An 18201-nucleotide genomic window follows, 5' to 3' on the forward strand; every position below is an offset into this window, starting at 1 on the left:
CTGTCTTTTTGATGGTTCATCATCTGCGGAACAAGAACTTCCAGGTCTTTGAAGGAACTTATCCATTTTGATTTTTCATTAATAGCACAGAATTCAAATCATGATGCTACAGTACACAATATCACAAGTCAACCGACAACACCCGTGTATTAGCTACGTTTGTGCACACAAAACTGGTGACGCAGACGGAAGAACTGACTGAACTCAATGAAAGATGTCATTACATTTCAACTACAGTTGAAGAAACTTGCTGAACAATAAAGAACCTGGAACGGGAAGGAAATAAGTCTGCAATCTTTAACAATGGTAAATCTTGACATTGTTTTGGAGAAGCGTTGAGGTTGCAGCAGCTATATTTGTAAACAATTGACACTTGATTATTTTCTCGGAGGTGCCGAAGTAATTACAAAGGCTAAGCACCAATTCGCAATAGCTGTCCTGTGTTTGTTAATAAAACAACAATGGAGAAATGATTTCGTCGACAATTGGAAAGATTGGTTTCGTTTGGGATCTTTTGTTGTATATGTGATTACACAAATAAAAGCTTATTACAAACCAGAAATTACATATGGGGTCACTGGCAAGAGGATGTGATAAAAGGGGATCATGATAGGAAATAGGTTGAGAACCACTGCATTAGGGCTATGACGGATACTTTCGCACCAGATGGACATTATTTTAATAATGTTAAAATATGAACTGTTTCTGAAAGAAACCAACAGAGCCAAAAGAGAACATGAATTTCTCCCCATGTTGGAAGTGGAAGCGTTTTTTTTTAAGTTTATATGATCTGTGAAAAATATGATGAATAAGTATTTACAAGATCCCATATATTCCTTATGGAGAGGCAACGTCAAGTTACGTCTAATCAAATGGACATTTAAACTTTTCCAACCGGAAATGAAATCTTGAGCCTATTCTCTTTCCGTTAATATGTTTTCCCACCCCATCGGAAGTTTGATATTCTCAAGAGAGCAAATAAAATAATACTCCCATAATCGTAATGCTAAGCTTTCTCCCCTTCCTATGACCATTCGGTGCACAGACCTCTTTTAACCCACCTCCCCCCCCCCCCCGGGGAAAGGCTGGTGGGGGAGGAGCACTTTATGGTCGTCATGTCTGGCTGGACACGAACTGTTCCTCCTGCCCATAACTGTTCCTGAGCCAGTGACGTGCCCAAATGGGGGTTGGTGGGGGTTGTAATCTCATCCTCTTTGGCCCAGTATTCCTAAAAAAAAGTCAAAGGTGGGAGATGGCAAAATGAGGACTGGCTCTTTAAAAAAAGTACATGTAACTCTCCCTTCGAAATTCTGGTCCTGAGCCTTCACATGGCATAGCTTCTTTAGGAGCCTGGACCAGATGTGAACTAATACATGATAAAAGGTACAGAGATGGTTAAAAAGGTACATAGAGGAGTTTAAAATGACATGGCAGCAATTGCCCTGTCAGTGTTATTTCATCTCTGTCTCACCTGCAACTGGTCATATTATTAACATTCAAAATATAGTAATAATAATAATAATAATAATTGAGATTACACTTTCTGTTAATCAATCTGGAAATTCAGTATGTTCACGGAATAATGGAATATAGTAAAAATTCTCTCTCTCATACACAGAAGCACACCAAATATAGTGTACGAGTGCATGTGTACATGTGTGTGTCTACTTGTAACTTCTTTCAATATTTTCACCCGTCTCAACAGATATAATGTGAATTTTTTATGTTTTTACGTATCAAAGTTAGTTGCCACAATGAGGATGAATTTGAAGGTATGGGTAATGATCACAAAGAAACAATCGTACCTTATATCCATTAGTTGTGTTAAAATAGTGTGAACAATGTTGATGCAGTCATCTTTATAGCCAATGAAATATCAATATCAATTGTACTATGTATCTAATTCCTCTTATTATCAGTCCCTAGATTTGGGAATAATCAATGCTGCCTGTGTGTCCATGGGAATGCTGTCAAACGATGGTCCTCGGCCATGGAATCCTGGGCACAAATCCATACTAGAGGCTTGTGCTGGAGCAGCCAACTATTGTAAGGTACTGAAACCTCATAAGCATACAGGGTGTTCTAAGCAAACTGTTCAATTAATTTCTAGGAGTGTAAATGTATCGTGTTCTAAAACTCCAACAAGTAGAATATATATGCATGTGAGGGAAGGGACGGGTCTTGCAGATCTGGGTAACCAAAATCCGTTATGTGACTACAAAATATAAGTTCCATTAGCGATAGGTACACGTGAAGTTCCCCATGCATATAGCACCTCCCATGGTGGCACATTTAGGGGATGTGGGCATAGGGCCCCACACATTCTCGATCTCAGCCATTTTGGAGGTGATGTGATTGACACCACACTCCTGCTGCCTACTGATTTGAGGCTGGATGAGCCCCAGAGCTGCTTTATGCAGTGACAAGGCCAGAAAAATCCTGACCATAGATCACCCACTCTGGGTCTCCGGCGTGGAAGTCAAGACATCCAACCGATTACACCGTTGCAGCTCTTTTCCATCGGCGATAGGTTCTTCCTAAATTTCTTTTTCTCTCTCGCCTGTCATTTAATAATTTTCAGGGCAAATGGCTATCTGGCATTCTTAGAACATGGTGCTTCCGCTTTAGCTGACGTTTTCCATCATTGCTTCGACCTTCCATTTATTCCAGATTTCTTCGCTGCTAATTTTGCCTTGTAATGTTACTCCATTTAGACAGCAAAAATCTCAATTCTAGTTTTATCATGTTGACTAAGAGTGCAGAGCCGGTTTTGAAATTATGTTACGATATCTAATTAAAATTTTTTTTCTCATTTTGTTTTCCAAATTTTCATTTCAATATTCCATTTAATTTTATATATTTTATTAAATTTTTTTCAAAATCTTATTGGTGTTCAAGCTGTGAAATATGGCTTCCCAAATACACGAAGTCTGTTATCTGTTAAATGATATTATCATTTATTACTTCTAGTATTTATAATTATGCTTGTGGATTTTTGCCCATCTGTAATTAGATGATTTTGATTAGTTTTAAACAGTGGTATCTAGATTTTACATTTTTAAGGAAGATTGAGCTGACGAAAAACTAAAATGCAAGAAAATTTAAACTCCAGAAACATAAAATTAGGTTCCACTGTATCAGGTTTTCTTCATTATTGCAACATAAGTGGGTTTTTTTTGTGTTATAATTTGGCACACAGGTTATAATGTTAATGATACTATTAATGAATTGCAGTTGTACGTTATATGAATTCATGACGACACCAAAAGCAGTAATACACAAGTTGTAAATAAAGGTAGTGGCAACACTGTCAGGGAAGGGTGATAACACCGTGTATGTGATACCAGGCAATGAGGAATGTCAGTTTGGGCCCATGTCGATGTGTGGAGTGCCAAAAGTTGTCGGTGCAGCGAGTGCTGTTGTGTATGTATGTACGAGGTTGAAATGAACACCATTTTCTCTACTGCTCTAAAACATGTTTACAAAGGTAGATCATTGATTATGGATCAAAATCCAGGTTGCCTGTGGAAAAAATGCATGACAATATCGGCAAGACTTGCATGAAGCCTGTAGCAACTTTACCTAGCCGTATCTGATGGTTGCATAATGGGTAAGTGCATTTCTTTAAGAGGCTGCGATGCATTCTTGAGAAGAACCTCAACATGAGGAAAATTGCATCATGCTGGCAGAGAGGCATCCAGTCAGGGGCACCGACTTGTCAAAATTATTGGGGGGGGGGCTCTGATCACTGAAAAAATGAATGAATGACTCACTCCCTCCCTTTTTTAATAATAAAAATACGTCTTCGTATAGCAGTTTTTAAGCAGCTATCATATTCCTCATGCAAATGAAATGTAAAATGAAAAACGTGTGTCTGCTCATTTGTTTTTTAGATAACAATTAACATTTCTATTTAAAAGTAGGCTATGTATTTACATTAAGAGGCCAACATAACAGTTTATGCCGGCCTCGGTAGCCGAGCGCGTTAGGTGGACGTCTCAACTCGCTTTGATCCGGAGGTCTCAGGTTCGAGTCCCGGCGAGGGCATGGGTGTATTTTAATGTCTGCAACAGACTTGTAAAGAAAGGACATGTGACAGGTGCAAAGAACCTTAGTGTTGACGTACCCATAAAAATATCAAATATTTACAATATTTAACAGTTTTATTTAATTATTTACAAAAATGCTAACACAAATCGCATGCAAATAGTTTTACTTTTTTGTTCTTGTTACAGTATTTTACTTTTTAAATTTAATTTTGCAATAATAAATAAACACACAGCACGCTGTGCTTTAGCAATAATCCCTTTGATCATGCCGTTCTCGCTTTCGCAATACATACTTTTCATAAGCTTTCCTTGCGTACTTTACTGCAAGCCAGTGTTAAATAAACTGAAAGACTTTTGAATTATTTTCCCCTTATTCTTTGGACTAGAGGAAGAGATTTAGAGGATAACTCAATATCGTACATATCAATATTGCCTGAAAGTCGTGTTTACGACCTCAAATTGTTCAGAATTCACTAAAACAACATACTGGTATAATTGTCATATCACCTCATTATTTTGAAACTCTTTTTAGTAAAAATGTTAACAATACTCATAATTATATACTTAGTATATAGTAATAAGTCATGTGTTTTGCTGTCTCCGTTGATAGCTGCCCCCCCCCCCCAAAGTTGATGGTCTAGCGGTCTCAGCCCCCCAAATTTGATGGTCTAGGATATTTCAAATGTGTATTTAAAGTTAAGTTCATGTGGCACAATTCAGAGTAAACTTTACAAGAGAATCAAAATAATACATTAGATCCTCTTAAGCAAAATTATTTGAGGGGCTCTGCCCCCACATCATAAACATTGGGGGGACTCGAGCCCCCCCAAGCCCCATGGAGTCGACGCCTATGCATCCGGTCATCGGGAGATGCGGTGATGACCAAGCAAAATACTAAAAATATTGCATTTTAAATATTTTAGAGAAGAACTAAAAATAATAATACATAATAATAATTCAGGATATTTGCATATTGGGGTGAAATAAGCCAAGCAACAGCATGAAACAGCTCGAAATAGGCAAGAGATTCGATAAAGTTTAGCACTTCAAAATGAGGGCCCAGTACTACCCCTTGCAGCTCGCACTGAACCCTCCTGCGAAGTTCCCTATTGAAGGCAATGGTGTTCAACGGTCCAGCTCATCGCAGAATGGTGTGAATCCCTGGTCTCTGCTGGTGCCGATAACAGCCGAATGCCACTGAACAGGCAGACTCTACGACAAGGTTCACCAACCTCTACTTCACCCCAGTCTTGAAGGTCTGGGTCATAACAGGCCTTTTTTCAGCCCCGATCCCCATGTTTACAGCCACACGACAAAGTTTTTCTGGAGTCATCAATATCCTTCCGAGTGCCCAGTGGCATGCTCTAGGAGAGGTTGGTGAGGGTCATTATCTCTGCTTAGGCTCAATATAAAAATAAGAACGTCAAAGGTATAGAAAAAGATGGCAGAAAAGAGAAAATGATTAATAGAAAAACATGTAACAACCCCTTTCAAAAATCCTGGGCAATTTTGGTCAAAACAGGACGAACGGTCACCCACTTGGTCTTTTTCAAACAAACAAACTGCTTCGCAATACTCCTTCATGATATCGGGAAAGGCGAAGCGAGTCTCTCTTTTGTGGCCTCCCATGTAGACACCCAGGGACCTCTTCCTCCACACCCCATATGTGCCGTTAGAGCAGGTACAGGAGATGGCTAAGACAAATACAATGTTGTACGAGTCAAAAAAATGTCCTATTATTCTAGAGTCAATGACATGGCTATTAAGTTCTATATTTTTCCAGTCTCAAGGGGTTGAACTTGGCAAGTTGGCAACTCACTACTCCATTACCAAACCAGGAGCAGCAACACATCTCTTAGGAATGAACAACACAAGTTTCATGGAGCTCAATATCAACACTTTCTACAACGGACTCAACGAGAAAGAGGAAAAGGTGCTTCAAGAAGTCAAGGACAAGTAAGAACAAGTTTCCTTTCTTCTTATTTCTCAACATATAAATGACATAGCAGCCCTCTTTGGTGTAAAGCTTAACCAGGTGTTCCAGATTTTAATTCTGGGAAAGTATAGGTATTATCTACTTTTCCGGGTGATGCTAAAGGCATATCACAAATTTATACAAGCAATTTGTGAAATTCTCTAATAAAAATAACCTGTGGGGGACAGTGCTTACCTAACAACTGCTGGGCTCATTCCCACATGACAAGGTGGATGATCACCCAACCAGTTGCAGAGTGACGTGTGGTCGGCACAACGAACTCCCAGTTATTGTAGGTTTCCATGACCAGGCTACGCTACCCATCCGTAGCTCCCCAATTTCCTCACGATGGCAGATGGCCACCGGTCCAATGCACTGGTCAAAATCTCAGGAGAAAAGTTGTTACGCTTCCCGCAGGAGACTCTATGACCCAGTAAGTAAAATTCCAGGTTTTCAAGGTGAATTTTCCAAAAATTCAAGGCGTAAAATTAAAATTGTTATATTCAAACTTAATTTGCCTTTACATTTGAGACGAAACATTTACAAATCGTTCCTTAAGCAGATTACTAAGTATGCAATTTATGCCCTGCAACAAAATGTCAGAATCTAACATCTTTCCACCCTTGGATGTCTAAAAATACAAACTCTACCTTGCCATCAAAATTATGCAATCACTTCATCTGAGTCATCTAAAACTAAGTAGCAACTCTCAAGACATCCACCTAATAATCATTCATCAAGGGAAGAGTAAGTAGCAATCATTACCTCTATTTGTCGTCTAAAATAAAGTGACCTCCCCCAAGATGACAAAGAACCTTTTTATCATTAAAGTATTTCATTTGGTCCTGGAACCTTTTCTTCCGGATCAATTTCAATATGCTCCAAGTTTGGTATTGAATTTAAACAATACACAACTTGGACCAAATTTAAATTGTGCGAGAGAAAGGGTTCCGGTCCTGTTATGGACCACGATAGAACCCATTAGAATTTATGGGTTATTGGACATTAAACAACCCCAGGGTTATTCAAGGTCCAGAAATTGTGGTAAATATGTGATGTCGCCCGAACGGATTTCTTCAAATTCACAGGAGAAACTACTTACTGAAATCAGTTTCTGTAGCATTATCGAAGTTCTTCGAGGTATTTTCTTACGCGGAACTGAAAACTTCACCATAGAATGCAGCAAAACAAGAAATAACACTGATAAACAATGAAATACTCCTTTAAATAAAACTAAGTGATCATTATGTATTCAGATGTGCTGATAACGAATATCGCATCAGTTTTCCTGTATCACCTAAAGTTCTTGCAGAACACCCACATTTTATAGTTTTATGGTTCCAGGTCTCTGCACCCTGCTCCGCATATGGCTTAACGTTTGGTTCCTAGCAAATGGATAAGAACCTTTTAGCGACCTTGTGTGTTTATGACTGGCACTTAATACTTCGTGGAGGAAACATCTGGCAGTAGAGTAATTTCCTGTTTCTCTGTCAAAATTTGTTCTTTTGTGGGTTAGTCGAGTCTTAACTTCCTTTCCGATAATTTCGCGAGTAGCCGTATTTTATGTTTGTGTATGTTCGTGAAATTGTGAATGTAATATTGTGTATAGTGAAGTGAAGTGTAAGTTGTATTTTAACAAAACGATAAGAGCATTCATAATTGTTTTTTTTAAAGAAATATATTATAACTCAATTAATGAGTTCGCCATGTCACGCAAATGTGTGAATAACCCGAACTTGTTTTGTTATGTTTGCGGGGAATTTACTCCGAAGTCACAGAGAAATACTATCACTCCTATAGTGAAAAAAGCATAGGAGTTGTATTTTGGAAGTAAAGTAGACGAGGGAAAAAGCTGGGCACCAGGTAAAATTTGTTGTAATTGTTCGCGAACTTTACGTGGTTGGCTTAATGGCACTCACAAATCAATGCCCTTCGGAAACCCTGTAATATGGACAGAACAGAAAGATCATACTACGGATTGTTACTTCTGTTTAACAAACATAGTGGGATATAGTTCAAAATCAAAACATTCTATATTTTATCCTGATGTTCCTTCAGCCAAGAAACCTATGAGTCATGATTTTATACCAATTCCTAAGCCTCCTAAAGAATGGACAGTGGATGAAACAGAACCAAGCAGTGCTTCTCCAGATGATGAACCTAGACCCTCATATTCAAACACCGATCAAAATTTTCCTGATCCAAATATACCTCGCTTTATTTCCCAATCCGAACTAAATGATCTAGTCAGAGACCTCAACCTTTCTAAAGTTCAAGCGGAATTTTTAGGTTCCCGTCTCCGAGGGTGGAATTTATTACAAGATGGTGTTAAGGTGTCATATCGGAAACGCCAACAATCACTGACACATTTTTTTTTCTGTGAGTAATGAGTTAACTTACTGCAATGATGTAGAAGGCCTTCTGCAAGAACTTGGAAGGAGTCACAACCCAAACGAGTGGAGACTATTTTTAGATTCATCTAAGAATAGTTTAAAAGTAGTATTGTTGCATAATGGGAATATATACCCATCAGTACTCCTTGCCTATTCTTCCACCATGAAGGAAACATGAAAATATGGATACAATATTAAAAGTGATAAATTATGAAAAATATGGTCGGCAGATATGCGGAGACCTCAAAATGATTGGTATACTGTTAGCCATGCAGTCTGGGTTTACAAAATTGTGTTGCTTTCTTTTCGAATGGGACAGCCGGGCAAAAGATAAACATTACAACATTGTGGATTGGCCCATACGAAAAAACTTAATTCCTGGAGAGAAGTGTGTTAGGAATCACCCTCTACTTGAAAAAGACAAGATTTTGTTACCACCGTTGCATATAAAGTTAGGGCTGATGAAAACTTTTTTTAAGGCTTTGGATAAACACGGTGAGCGTTTTGGGTACTTCAGAAAAAACATTTCCTAAACTCAGCGATAGTAAGTTAAAAGAAGGAATATTTATTGGGCCGCAAATCCGTGAGATCATTCATGATGACAACTTTGTGGAATTGCTAACAGAAAAAGAGAAATGCGCATGGTTAGCTTTCAGACAAGTATGCTGTAATTTTCTTGCAAATGTGAAAGCTGACAACTACAAGGAACTTGTTAAGAACTTGTTGAAGTGTTATCAGCGCATGGGGTGCAATATGTCCTTGAAAATTCACTTTTTACTTTCGCATTTGTACTTTTTCCCCCATAACTTGGATGCGGTTAGTGACGAATGCGGCGAGAGATTTCACCAGGATATTTGTGTCATGGAGAAACGATATGCAGGAAAATCGGTACAGAATATGTTAGCAGACTACTGTTGGAACCTCAAGGAAGAGGTTTCTGGTGGCAGTTACAAACGGCAGAGTTCAAGAAAAAAATTTGAAAATGTGAGTAAAAATGTGTTGTTTTTTTTTCCTTTTTTTTGCATTAAATTTCTTAATTGAACAGTCAAAATCGGTCCTATATATATTTTTTATTTTTTTTATATTTCATAGTTATTCACTTCAATATTTAAATCTTATTTCATGAGCAAACAAACAAAAATAATTTCAAATTTCGATGTATTATTACAAAGGGAATTAAATTTTTATTAAAAACAAAATATGAAAATCCAGGGAAAACGATAGGTGATACAGCATTTCTACTTTCAGATTTGGATTCAGCGGGGTCGAATTATAAATAATCACCTATTTTCGTTCAAAGGAGCAAAAAAAAGTTTGAATTTGTTCATCAGTGTAATCACTTTTTATGTAAGGAACTTGCATTTCTTGACAACATTATGCCGTTGTTTCCATTATGTACCTGCAGATGGCGCGAGCGTCGAAAGTCAAGCGGTCTCGCCAGTGTTTCCAAACGTGCCTTTTTCTTACGAGAATTTTTTTTTTTAACTATACTTACCTAACCTTGCAGGAAATGGTCCGTGGGGCTATCGTGAATGGTTTTTGGGGCTATCCGTCAATGGTTTGTGATGACATAATGAACACGAAAGTAGGTATTTTTCGGTGAAGAAGGTTGAAACACTGCATACCCACTCCAAATCAACAAAACACAAGCACGACGCGCGATGATCCATGACGAGTGCATGCCATATTGTCTGTTACCCAAGCATAACAAGGAAGACAAATAATGACTCGTAATATGAAAAGTTGACACTATTTTATGGGAAAAGGCATAACCTCACCTTAAAGAATCTTTGGCAATGCAGAATAGGTAAGTATCAATGCTAAAATTAACGAAATAAGCGAGTGAGAGGTGTTCGGGCGATATCGCATAATTACCGAAATTGTAAATAAATTCAATTCCAGTCTGGGAGAGAAAATCAGCAAGCGTAAATGGGTTCTGGGCAGTAAAAAAAAGCTCTATCATATATTAAAGTATTTCAATTTGGTCCCTGAACCTTTTTTTTTTTTTGGATTAATTTAAATACGGTCCATGTTTGGCATTGAAATGAAACAATACGCAACTTGAGCCGAATTTAAATTGTGTGGAAAAAAACGGTCCGAGGCCTGTTACACAACCAAATGAAACATTAGTAGGGTCCAGGACTTTGTCCTATAAGACTGTAAAATATGTATGGAATTATGTCATGAATATTGGAAAATGTGTTTTAAAAATTGAAAATGTGTTAGAAAAATGCACAAATATTCCCAGCAAACCCAAAAAAATGCACAGCAGTACTCATTTTACGGGAAGTCAGTATCTTCCAGGGAAGGTCAACTAAGGTGGGGGGTGGGGTATTGAATGAAGTCAGAATCCATAACCAAATAATGTAGTGCAAAAATACTGAAAATATTGTGGGGTTCACTGCAATTATCCTAATTTTCATTTACTATTATGTCAGCTTTACACATTTGTGGAAACTGTGTGGTGGGGCAGTCTCGCGTCATTATTTGCATAGAGAGACTGGTTTTCGTTTGCCTGCTCCAGAGATAAAAGAGACAGGATACGTGCGTAGCTCAAACGAACAGTGATCTTGAAACTCCTGTACTCAATTGCCGATAGAACAGGGGCTGTAATGTACCAAATGTTATTTTTATTTTTGGGAGAAGGCTACAAAAAGGTTAAGGAAATAAAAATAATTGAAACTTCTTTACTGTGATTCTCGTGCCTGGACAATAATGACGGAGAACTTTTTTCCTCAACATGTTCGCATGGCTATCAATTATTGGCGGGATAAAAAAAGGGGGATATTATTGTTTTGTAGTAGTTGGTAAGAAAAGACGGCATCTGCTTTTAATTAATAACCACCCATTAAATTTAGAAAATACTGTTAATCACCTTGGCTTTATCATGGATTCTCACATAGAATGGTCAGGTCATATTTCAGAGCATATGAAAAGAGCCAACAAATCTCTTCGAGCATTACATCAATTGAAAAATATTGTAGGCATCCGGGTTAAAAAAAATTGTGCGAGAGTCAAGTTTTATCACGATTAATCTACGGGGCCATGGTTGCTTACAATGCAAGCAGCTCCATAACTAATAAGCTACAAAATGCATCCATAAGATTAATTTACAAGCTGAAATAAAGGGACCACATTTCGAAATACTTATTCACTTTGAATTGGCTTAACACCAAGAATTTCGCGGAATACCAAATACTAACTTTAACACATAAAGTACTAGGCAACAAGCAGCCTGCGTATCTCTGACAAACTGAACACAAATTCGAGCAGACATGAACATGTAACACAACGAAAGAAATTATTGTCAGTCCCAGTACATAATACAACCACCTACGGAAAATCGTATACCGTAACTGCCACTAAACCACTCTAACATCCATCAAGAGCCATAAGCTATTTAAAAAGAATCTCAAACAGTAGCTACTGGCAAGGCAGTGAAATACTTAATCACGAGCAACTTTTCATTCATAAAAATACTCACTGTAACATTTAGCAACTGTGTGCATATAAATCTTATAATTTCATTATTTTATTTCACTTCATTATTTTTATTATTATTATATTATTGTGTTCCAGATTACTGAATATACTCTATGTGATCAGAAGTATCCGGACACCCACCTGAAAATAAATAACAAGTTTGGGCAACCCTCGATCGGGAACACTGGCAGTCAATACAGTGTTGGCCCACCCTTAGCCTTGATGACAGCATTCCCTCTCACAAGCATACTTTCAATCAGGTGCCGGAAGGTTTTCTGAGGAGTGGTAGCCGAGCGCCAAAATGAGAAGAGGTATTGATGTGGATTGGTGTCGTCTAGCATGAAGTCGGCATTCCAAAACATCCCAGAGATGTTCTATGGGATTCAAATCAGGACTCTGCGCAGGCCAGTCCATTAGTGGGACGTTGTTGTCGTTAAACCACTCCCCCACAAGCCCTGCAGTATGGAAGGGTGCTCGGTCAGACACAATGGTCATCCCCGAACTGGTCTTCGACGGTAGACAGCATGAAAGCTGTTAAAATGTCAACTTAAGCTTCTGCTGTGACATTGCCATGTAAAGAAACAAGGGGGCCAAGCCCCCTCCAGGAGAAACATGACCACACTGTAACGCCACCTCCGAATTTCACTGTCAGCACTATACAGGCTGGTAGATGTCGTTCACCAGGCATTCGCCACACCCACACCCTACCATCGCATCGCCACATTGTGTACTGTGATTCATCACTACACACAACAGTTTTCCACTGTTCTATGGTCCAGTTTCGACACTCCTTGCACCACACGAGGTGGCATTTAGCATTTGTCTGTATGATGTTTGACTTATGGGCAGCTGCTCGCCATGGAAACCAAGTTGCCGTACCTTGCGCCAAACAGTACTGGTGCTTGGAGTAGATCCTGATGCAGTTCGGAATTCCTGTGTGATGGTGACGATGGATGATTGACAATAATGCTGTACAACCCTCTTCAACACTCGATGGTCTATGGAGGTCAACATGGGAGGTTGGCCTGCATGCTTTTGGGTTGTACACATCCCTTCACTATAACATTGGAAACAGTGGACAGAGGGATGTTTTGGAGAGTGGAAATCTCACACACAGACTTCCTACACAAGTGGCACGCAACCAACTGAACACGTTGAAAGTCTGGGAGTTCCTCAGACCATCCCATATGATGTGTCACACTGTCTGCAGACTACTGAGTTCGCTGACTAAGTGTTCCACCTCGATACTGTTGATCACATACAGTATATATGTACTAAAGACAAAAGCAACAAACATAAGATACCTATGTTCAACAATTTATAGGTAAACCTGTTGTTTTTTCATTACATATACATATACACGTATGTTTTATTTATATTGTATTAATATTTCAGACAAGGGTCTGTTGTAAGAACAGCCCTAGAGGCCAAAACACGCCCGCTATAATAAAGACAATTTTATTATTTATCCACAATTTCCTTATCCTCCCATCGATAATATAAACTATTTGTTGCACTAGAGTTACGAAGAATAAATTATAAAATAACCGATTTTTTGCACGACAATTACGAAATTATGCAGAAATATGTCTTATTACATATATAGCACTTATATAGCACTTTACTGTTTCTTTTAGATATTTTAAGAACATGCCACAGCGAAACTGGGAAGGAGTTGAAGTAAAGAACTACTGGGAACGAATGAATTCTTCGGAGGATGAAGAGGAAGTTTCATGGACATAATAATGATCACATTCATTGGTTAACTGTTCAGAAAGTCAATGCTTGCATTATAAGTAACAAATTACTCAAGAACAAATGTAAAAGGAGATGATTTAATTTCAAAATGTCGAACTAAGATAAAGTACACTAAAATATAAATGTATTAAAGACAGTAACAAAATTTTAAAAAATGGTCCTCTACTATTGCCTCAGAAGTAACTAAATGTTAGTTTTTTACTGCATAGTCAAGATGGGGCACATTATGGGGGAAATGGCATAACCGTACCAGTCTCTGGTCAATCTTGGAGCCAGGCACGTATCTAGAAATATGTTTCGGGGGGGGGGGGGGGTCCAAACCACGTGTCTCAGGAATAATATTAATAATAATAATGTTTAAATTAAAATAATTATATTAAATCAAATTAATACTAATTACAATACATAAATTAATATTATATTATTATTACACGATTAGGTAAAAATACTGTATAAGAATAGAGATATAACAGCGGATATTCATTACGTAGCTTACCTGTAGTTAAGATCAGAATAATTTACACAAAACAAGTGCCCTGGTAATGAAATTAATGTAAAATAGATAAATAATTGAACATTTATCGAATAACAAAAATGACATTACATGTAGTTGGAGAAAAGTAAGTTTCTGATTAATATTTTATGCATATTATTTTGAGTAGTAGTGTACATAAATTTTCCTTGTAACGTAATTCAAAGCCGTATGATCCCAATATAATCCTTGCCTTCTAAAAAGTTCAAAGGAAATTAATAACCATCGATTATGCAACAAATGCTAATATTTTCATTACTTTATTTTAGTACTTGGTAAGTCTTTCGGGGGGTCCGGACACCTGGACCACCACCCTTAAATAGGTTCTTCCTGTCCTTCAAAGCCGTATGATCCCAATATAATCCTTGTCTTTGAATAAGTAAAGAGGAAATTATACAACAAATGCTATACGAGTATATTTTCATTATTAATTTTCATACTTAAAAAGTCTTTCGGGTGTGTGTGTGTGTGTGTGGGGGGGGGGGGCTGGACCCCCAAAATACATCCTTCCTGTCCTTCAAAGCTGTATGATCACAATATAAATCCTTGTCTTCCAATAAGTTCAGAGGAAAATATATAACCGGCTAAACTAATACATTTTTCATTATTTAATTTTAGTACTTGATAATCTTTCAGGGGGTATGGACCCCCCCCCCCCCTAAATACATCTTTGTTTGGAGCATAACCTGAGAGGAGGAGAATATAATTTTTGGGAGGGTTCAGAATCGATCTTGGGACCCAACTTGGGGAGGGGTCTAAATTTGAGGGAAGGCAGAATCAAAAAGTTGCCCTCCCATGAAAATAGCGTTCACGATTATTTTACTACTTAACTGTTACGTTTTGGAAGTCATAAAAAGTATTATTTTTTCTTTATTCCCCTGGTACCAGGAAAAAACAAAAAAAAAAGTAAAAATGAACATTTTGGTGAATAAAAGTGCCCTCTTTCCCCTGCCAAGTTCCACATATGCACCGCAATATATTATTGGTATGAAATGTGATAAATAGAGGAAAACTACAGAAGGTTGTTCGCTTTATATCTGACCATTTTTGATGGGTACTCACCTTAAGAGATACCGTGCCCCACCACCGATCATGTTCTATTGGACCCCCAGCATTGTGGACTATCGCCCGGCATCGCAGTTTCCATTGCAGCAAGCTCCGGCGTAGGACAGGCATGGGAATTCTGTCCCACTCCTCCCTGCAAGCTTTCCATAGACCATCCAGGGTGCGCGGGCGGCGATGTTTTGAAGACGTCGTTTCAACAGTCCAAATGCGCAAAAATCCATTGGACTGGCATCTGGGCTTTTCACAGGAATGTCTTCAAACGGAATGATACGAATTCCTAATTCCTCTGCCATTTCCTGATAAAAACGTAGTGATGTTCTGGCGGTATGACTCGAAGCCTTGTCCATATGGATCATCACCTGGTTTGCGTCCATTCCATACAATTGTGGGATGTCTCTCCAATAGATAGGTGTCAGAATAGAGTCTTGGAAGTATCTGGCATTAATCTTCATGTTTTTGTCCACCTTGCGTATCATCAACTTACCTTCATATCCGAATCCCGTCACAACCATAAAGCCACGAGGGAAACTTTCCCTGCACTGACGAACAAAGTTGCTGCGCCCCTTGCCGTCAATGTCACGATATGACACTTTGCTTGCAGCCCTTCTCCTGGTGGTTTTCATGAGTTAATGTTTCGCAAGGAGAGCCTGTTGTGTGTAACGGGGCACAACAGTTTTCGCAGTAGTCACACCGAGTGTTTCACAATGCGTACGTATGAAAACTTAGCATGGAAAAGGGCCATTACGTAACCCTTACAATACCGGTTGATTTTCGGCGCCATTTGATAACATTCACTACCAACACTCACGCACCTACAAGGTCAGACACAACACTGCTCCCGCCAGCAGACCCATAGTTCCAGCATGATATGCCAGGTGGCAGCACCGAATCGACAATGGTCGGATATAAAGCGAACAACCGCTGTATTATGCTGTATGTGTTGTATTCATCTGATAAACCTGTTGAGTAGAAATTGTTTTCTATCATATAAAAATACAGAGTGTCTACCGAAATAACATATCCAAAATTCTTGACATTTTTATGACTTTATCTTCACCTTTCTTTCCTTTCCCCCCTTTGTCTTAACATTTATTTAATCGCCCTCAACTTAGGTATACTTGGAAATTAAGAAGAAAAAAGATATTTTTATTCAATGAAAAACCCCTTCCACAAGGCCGGTTAAGATGAAAACTGAAGCTGTACTTTAAGAAGAGATTTAGACTTGCTTTAATGCATGTAAAAATTAATGCTTCAGACTTAAACCTGGATGGAATGGCCACATTACTACATTTAATATTTTCACAAAACATACAAGAATGTAATTCTTAAGGAACAAAGTGGACAAATCATAGCCACAACTCAATTCAATTTTAGATTTCTAAATATTCAATTTTATCAAATCCCAGAACAGGTATGTAACAATGTAAATTCATTACACTGCAAAAAAAATTAGCAAAAATTCTTGGCCACAAGCATAATTTCTTGACTTTTTTTCCACTGGTAGATAGCCTGAAAAAGCATCCAGGAATATTTTGTTAAACAACTCTCAAATTTGCAAATTATAACCAATTACTTTATGTCTCAGGTCCAAGGAGGTTAACAAAGTACCATTAATTTTCGATTTAATAAATCTGAAAATTTTGGGAGGGCAAGTGTCCTCCTTGCCCCTGCCAAGTTACGCCTATGCTTCACCGCAGAAGCAAGCAAGCACTTTCTGGCATGGTGGTCTTTCAAATTGCCATTGCACATTCAGTACCATCTCCCTTGCACCGGGTGAGTGCAAGAGTGTGCTTGCACACCCCTTAATGTTCTTCAGCACCCCTTTTTCAAAACCCATTTTCAACCAGAAACACTTGTTTACTTTACAGTGTTGTATTATGTTATGAGTTATTAAAACCATGTTGTCACAATCAGCATCGAATATTAGGTAGGGATGGGCCGATACTGAAAGTACCGATATAAAATTTTCCGATATCGATATTCTAATGATCCGATATAAAATTAGAAATGGTCCTTGAAGAACCTGAAAGGTCCATTGACCTCCTTATGTGTGTTTCAGGGTGACTGCAGTGCAAAAGAAATTGCATTTTAATTATTTACTTTTTTTAAAAGTAGGGTATGGAGATTATCCATAAAAATTACAACAAACTGGCAGAATTTTGCATTAAATTATAAGATACTTATAGATATATCAGATCGGTAAAATAATCGGTAATTTTATCGATGTGCCTAAACAATTGGTTTGACGTGGTACTAGCTCAGTACTAAATAATATTTTTTTTCTTGTATGTACGCATTGCTTGCATTGTAGAATTATTTTCTTGTTTTCTTATGCTTGTACGAGGGTCACTATTTATATTTTGAGCCTTGGCAACACTGATTGAAGTTAGGCGCGATTTGACGTTTGCACGGAATCGTCTGGCATTATTGACCATAACGTACTTCAAATGTTTTGTCAATAGCTTGATTTGTATTGTTTATGTTGCCTTGCAGATTGCGCGACAACAATAAAATGGAATTAACTCGTGAACATTTTCGTGCGATGATTTTTTACGATTTTCGAAGTGAATTATCAAGACAAGAGTGCATCGATCAACTTACTTCCACATTTGGCGATGAAGCCCCATCCTTTGCCGCTGTGAAACGCTGGTATAACAAATTTAATCGTGGCCGCCATTTGCTCACCGACGAGATTCGCGAAGGTCGTCCAAAATCAGTCGTTGTTCAAGAAAACATTGATGCTGTGCAAAACCTAATACTGCAAGATCGTCATGTGGCATACTGTGAGATTGAGGCAACCATAGGCATTAGTTCCACCAGCATATATAAAATATTACATGATCATTTAGCTGTGAGAAAGGTATGTTCTCGTTGGATCCCACACAATTTGACAAAAATTCAAAAAGATGCTCGCGTCAATTGGTGCAAACAAATGCTCAATAAATA

General features: G+C 38.1%; 1 protein-coding gene across 2 annotated transcripts in view; it reads left to right on the top strand.

Moving 5' to 3' along the window:
* LOC145981644 (uncharacterized) overlaps positions 1-13805 on the top strand; it is a 67708-nt gene extending 53903 nt beyond the window's left edge. For both annotated transcript variants that reach the window (XM_083115037.1, XM_083115038.1), the window contains exons 6-8: positions 1920-2051; positions 5833-6005; positions 13538-13805. In XM_083115037.1, coding sequence (XP_082971163.1) covers positions 1920-2051; positions 5833-6005; positions 13538-13643 — 411 coding nt within the window. In that variant the 3' untranslated portion in view covers positions 13644-13805. The remainder of the gene's footprint in view (positions 1-1919; positions 2052-5832; positions 6006-13537) is intronic.
* The last annotated feature ends 4396 nt before the right edge of the window (positions 13806-18201 follow it).

The sequence above is a fragment of the Lepisma saccharinum genome, chromosome 29, assembly GCF_977018435.1.
Source record: "Lepisma saccharinum chromosome 29, izLepSacc3.1, whole genome shotgun sequence".
NCBI classification, from domain to species: Eukaryota; Metazoa; Arthropoda; class Insecta; order Zygentoma; family Lepismatidae; genus Lepisma; species Lepisma saccharinum.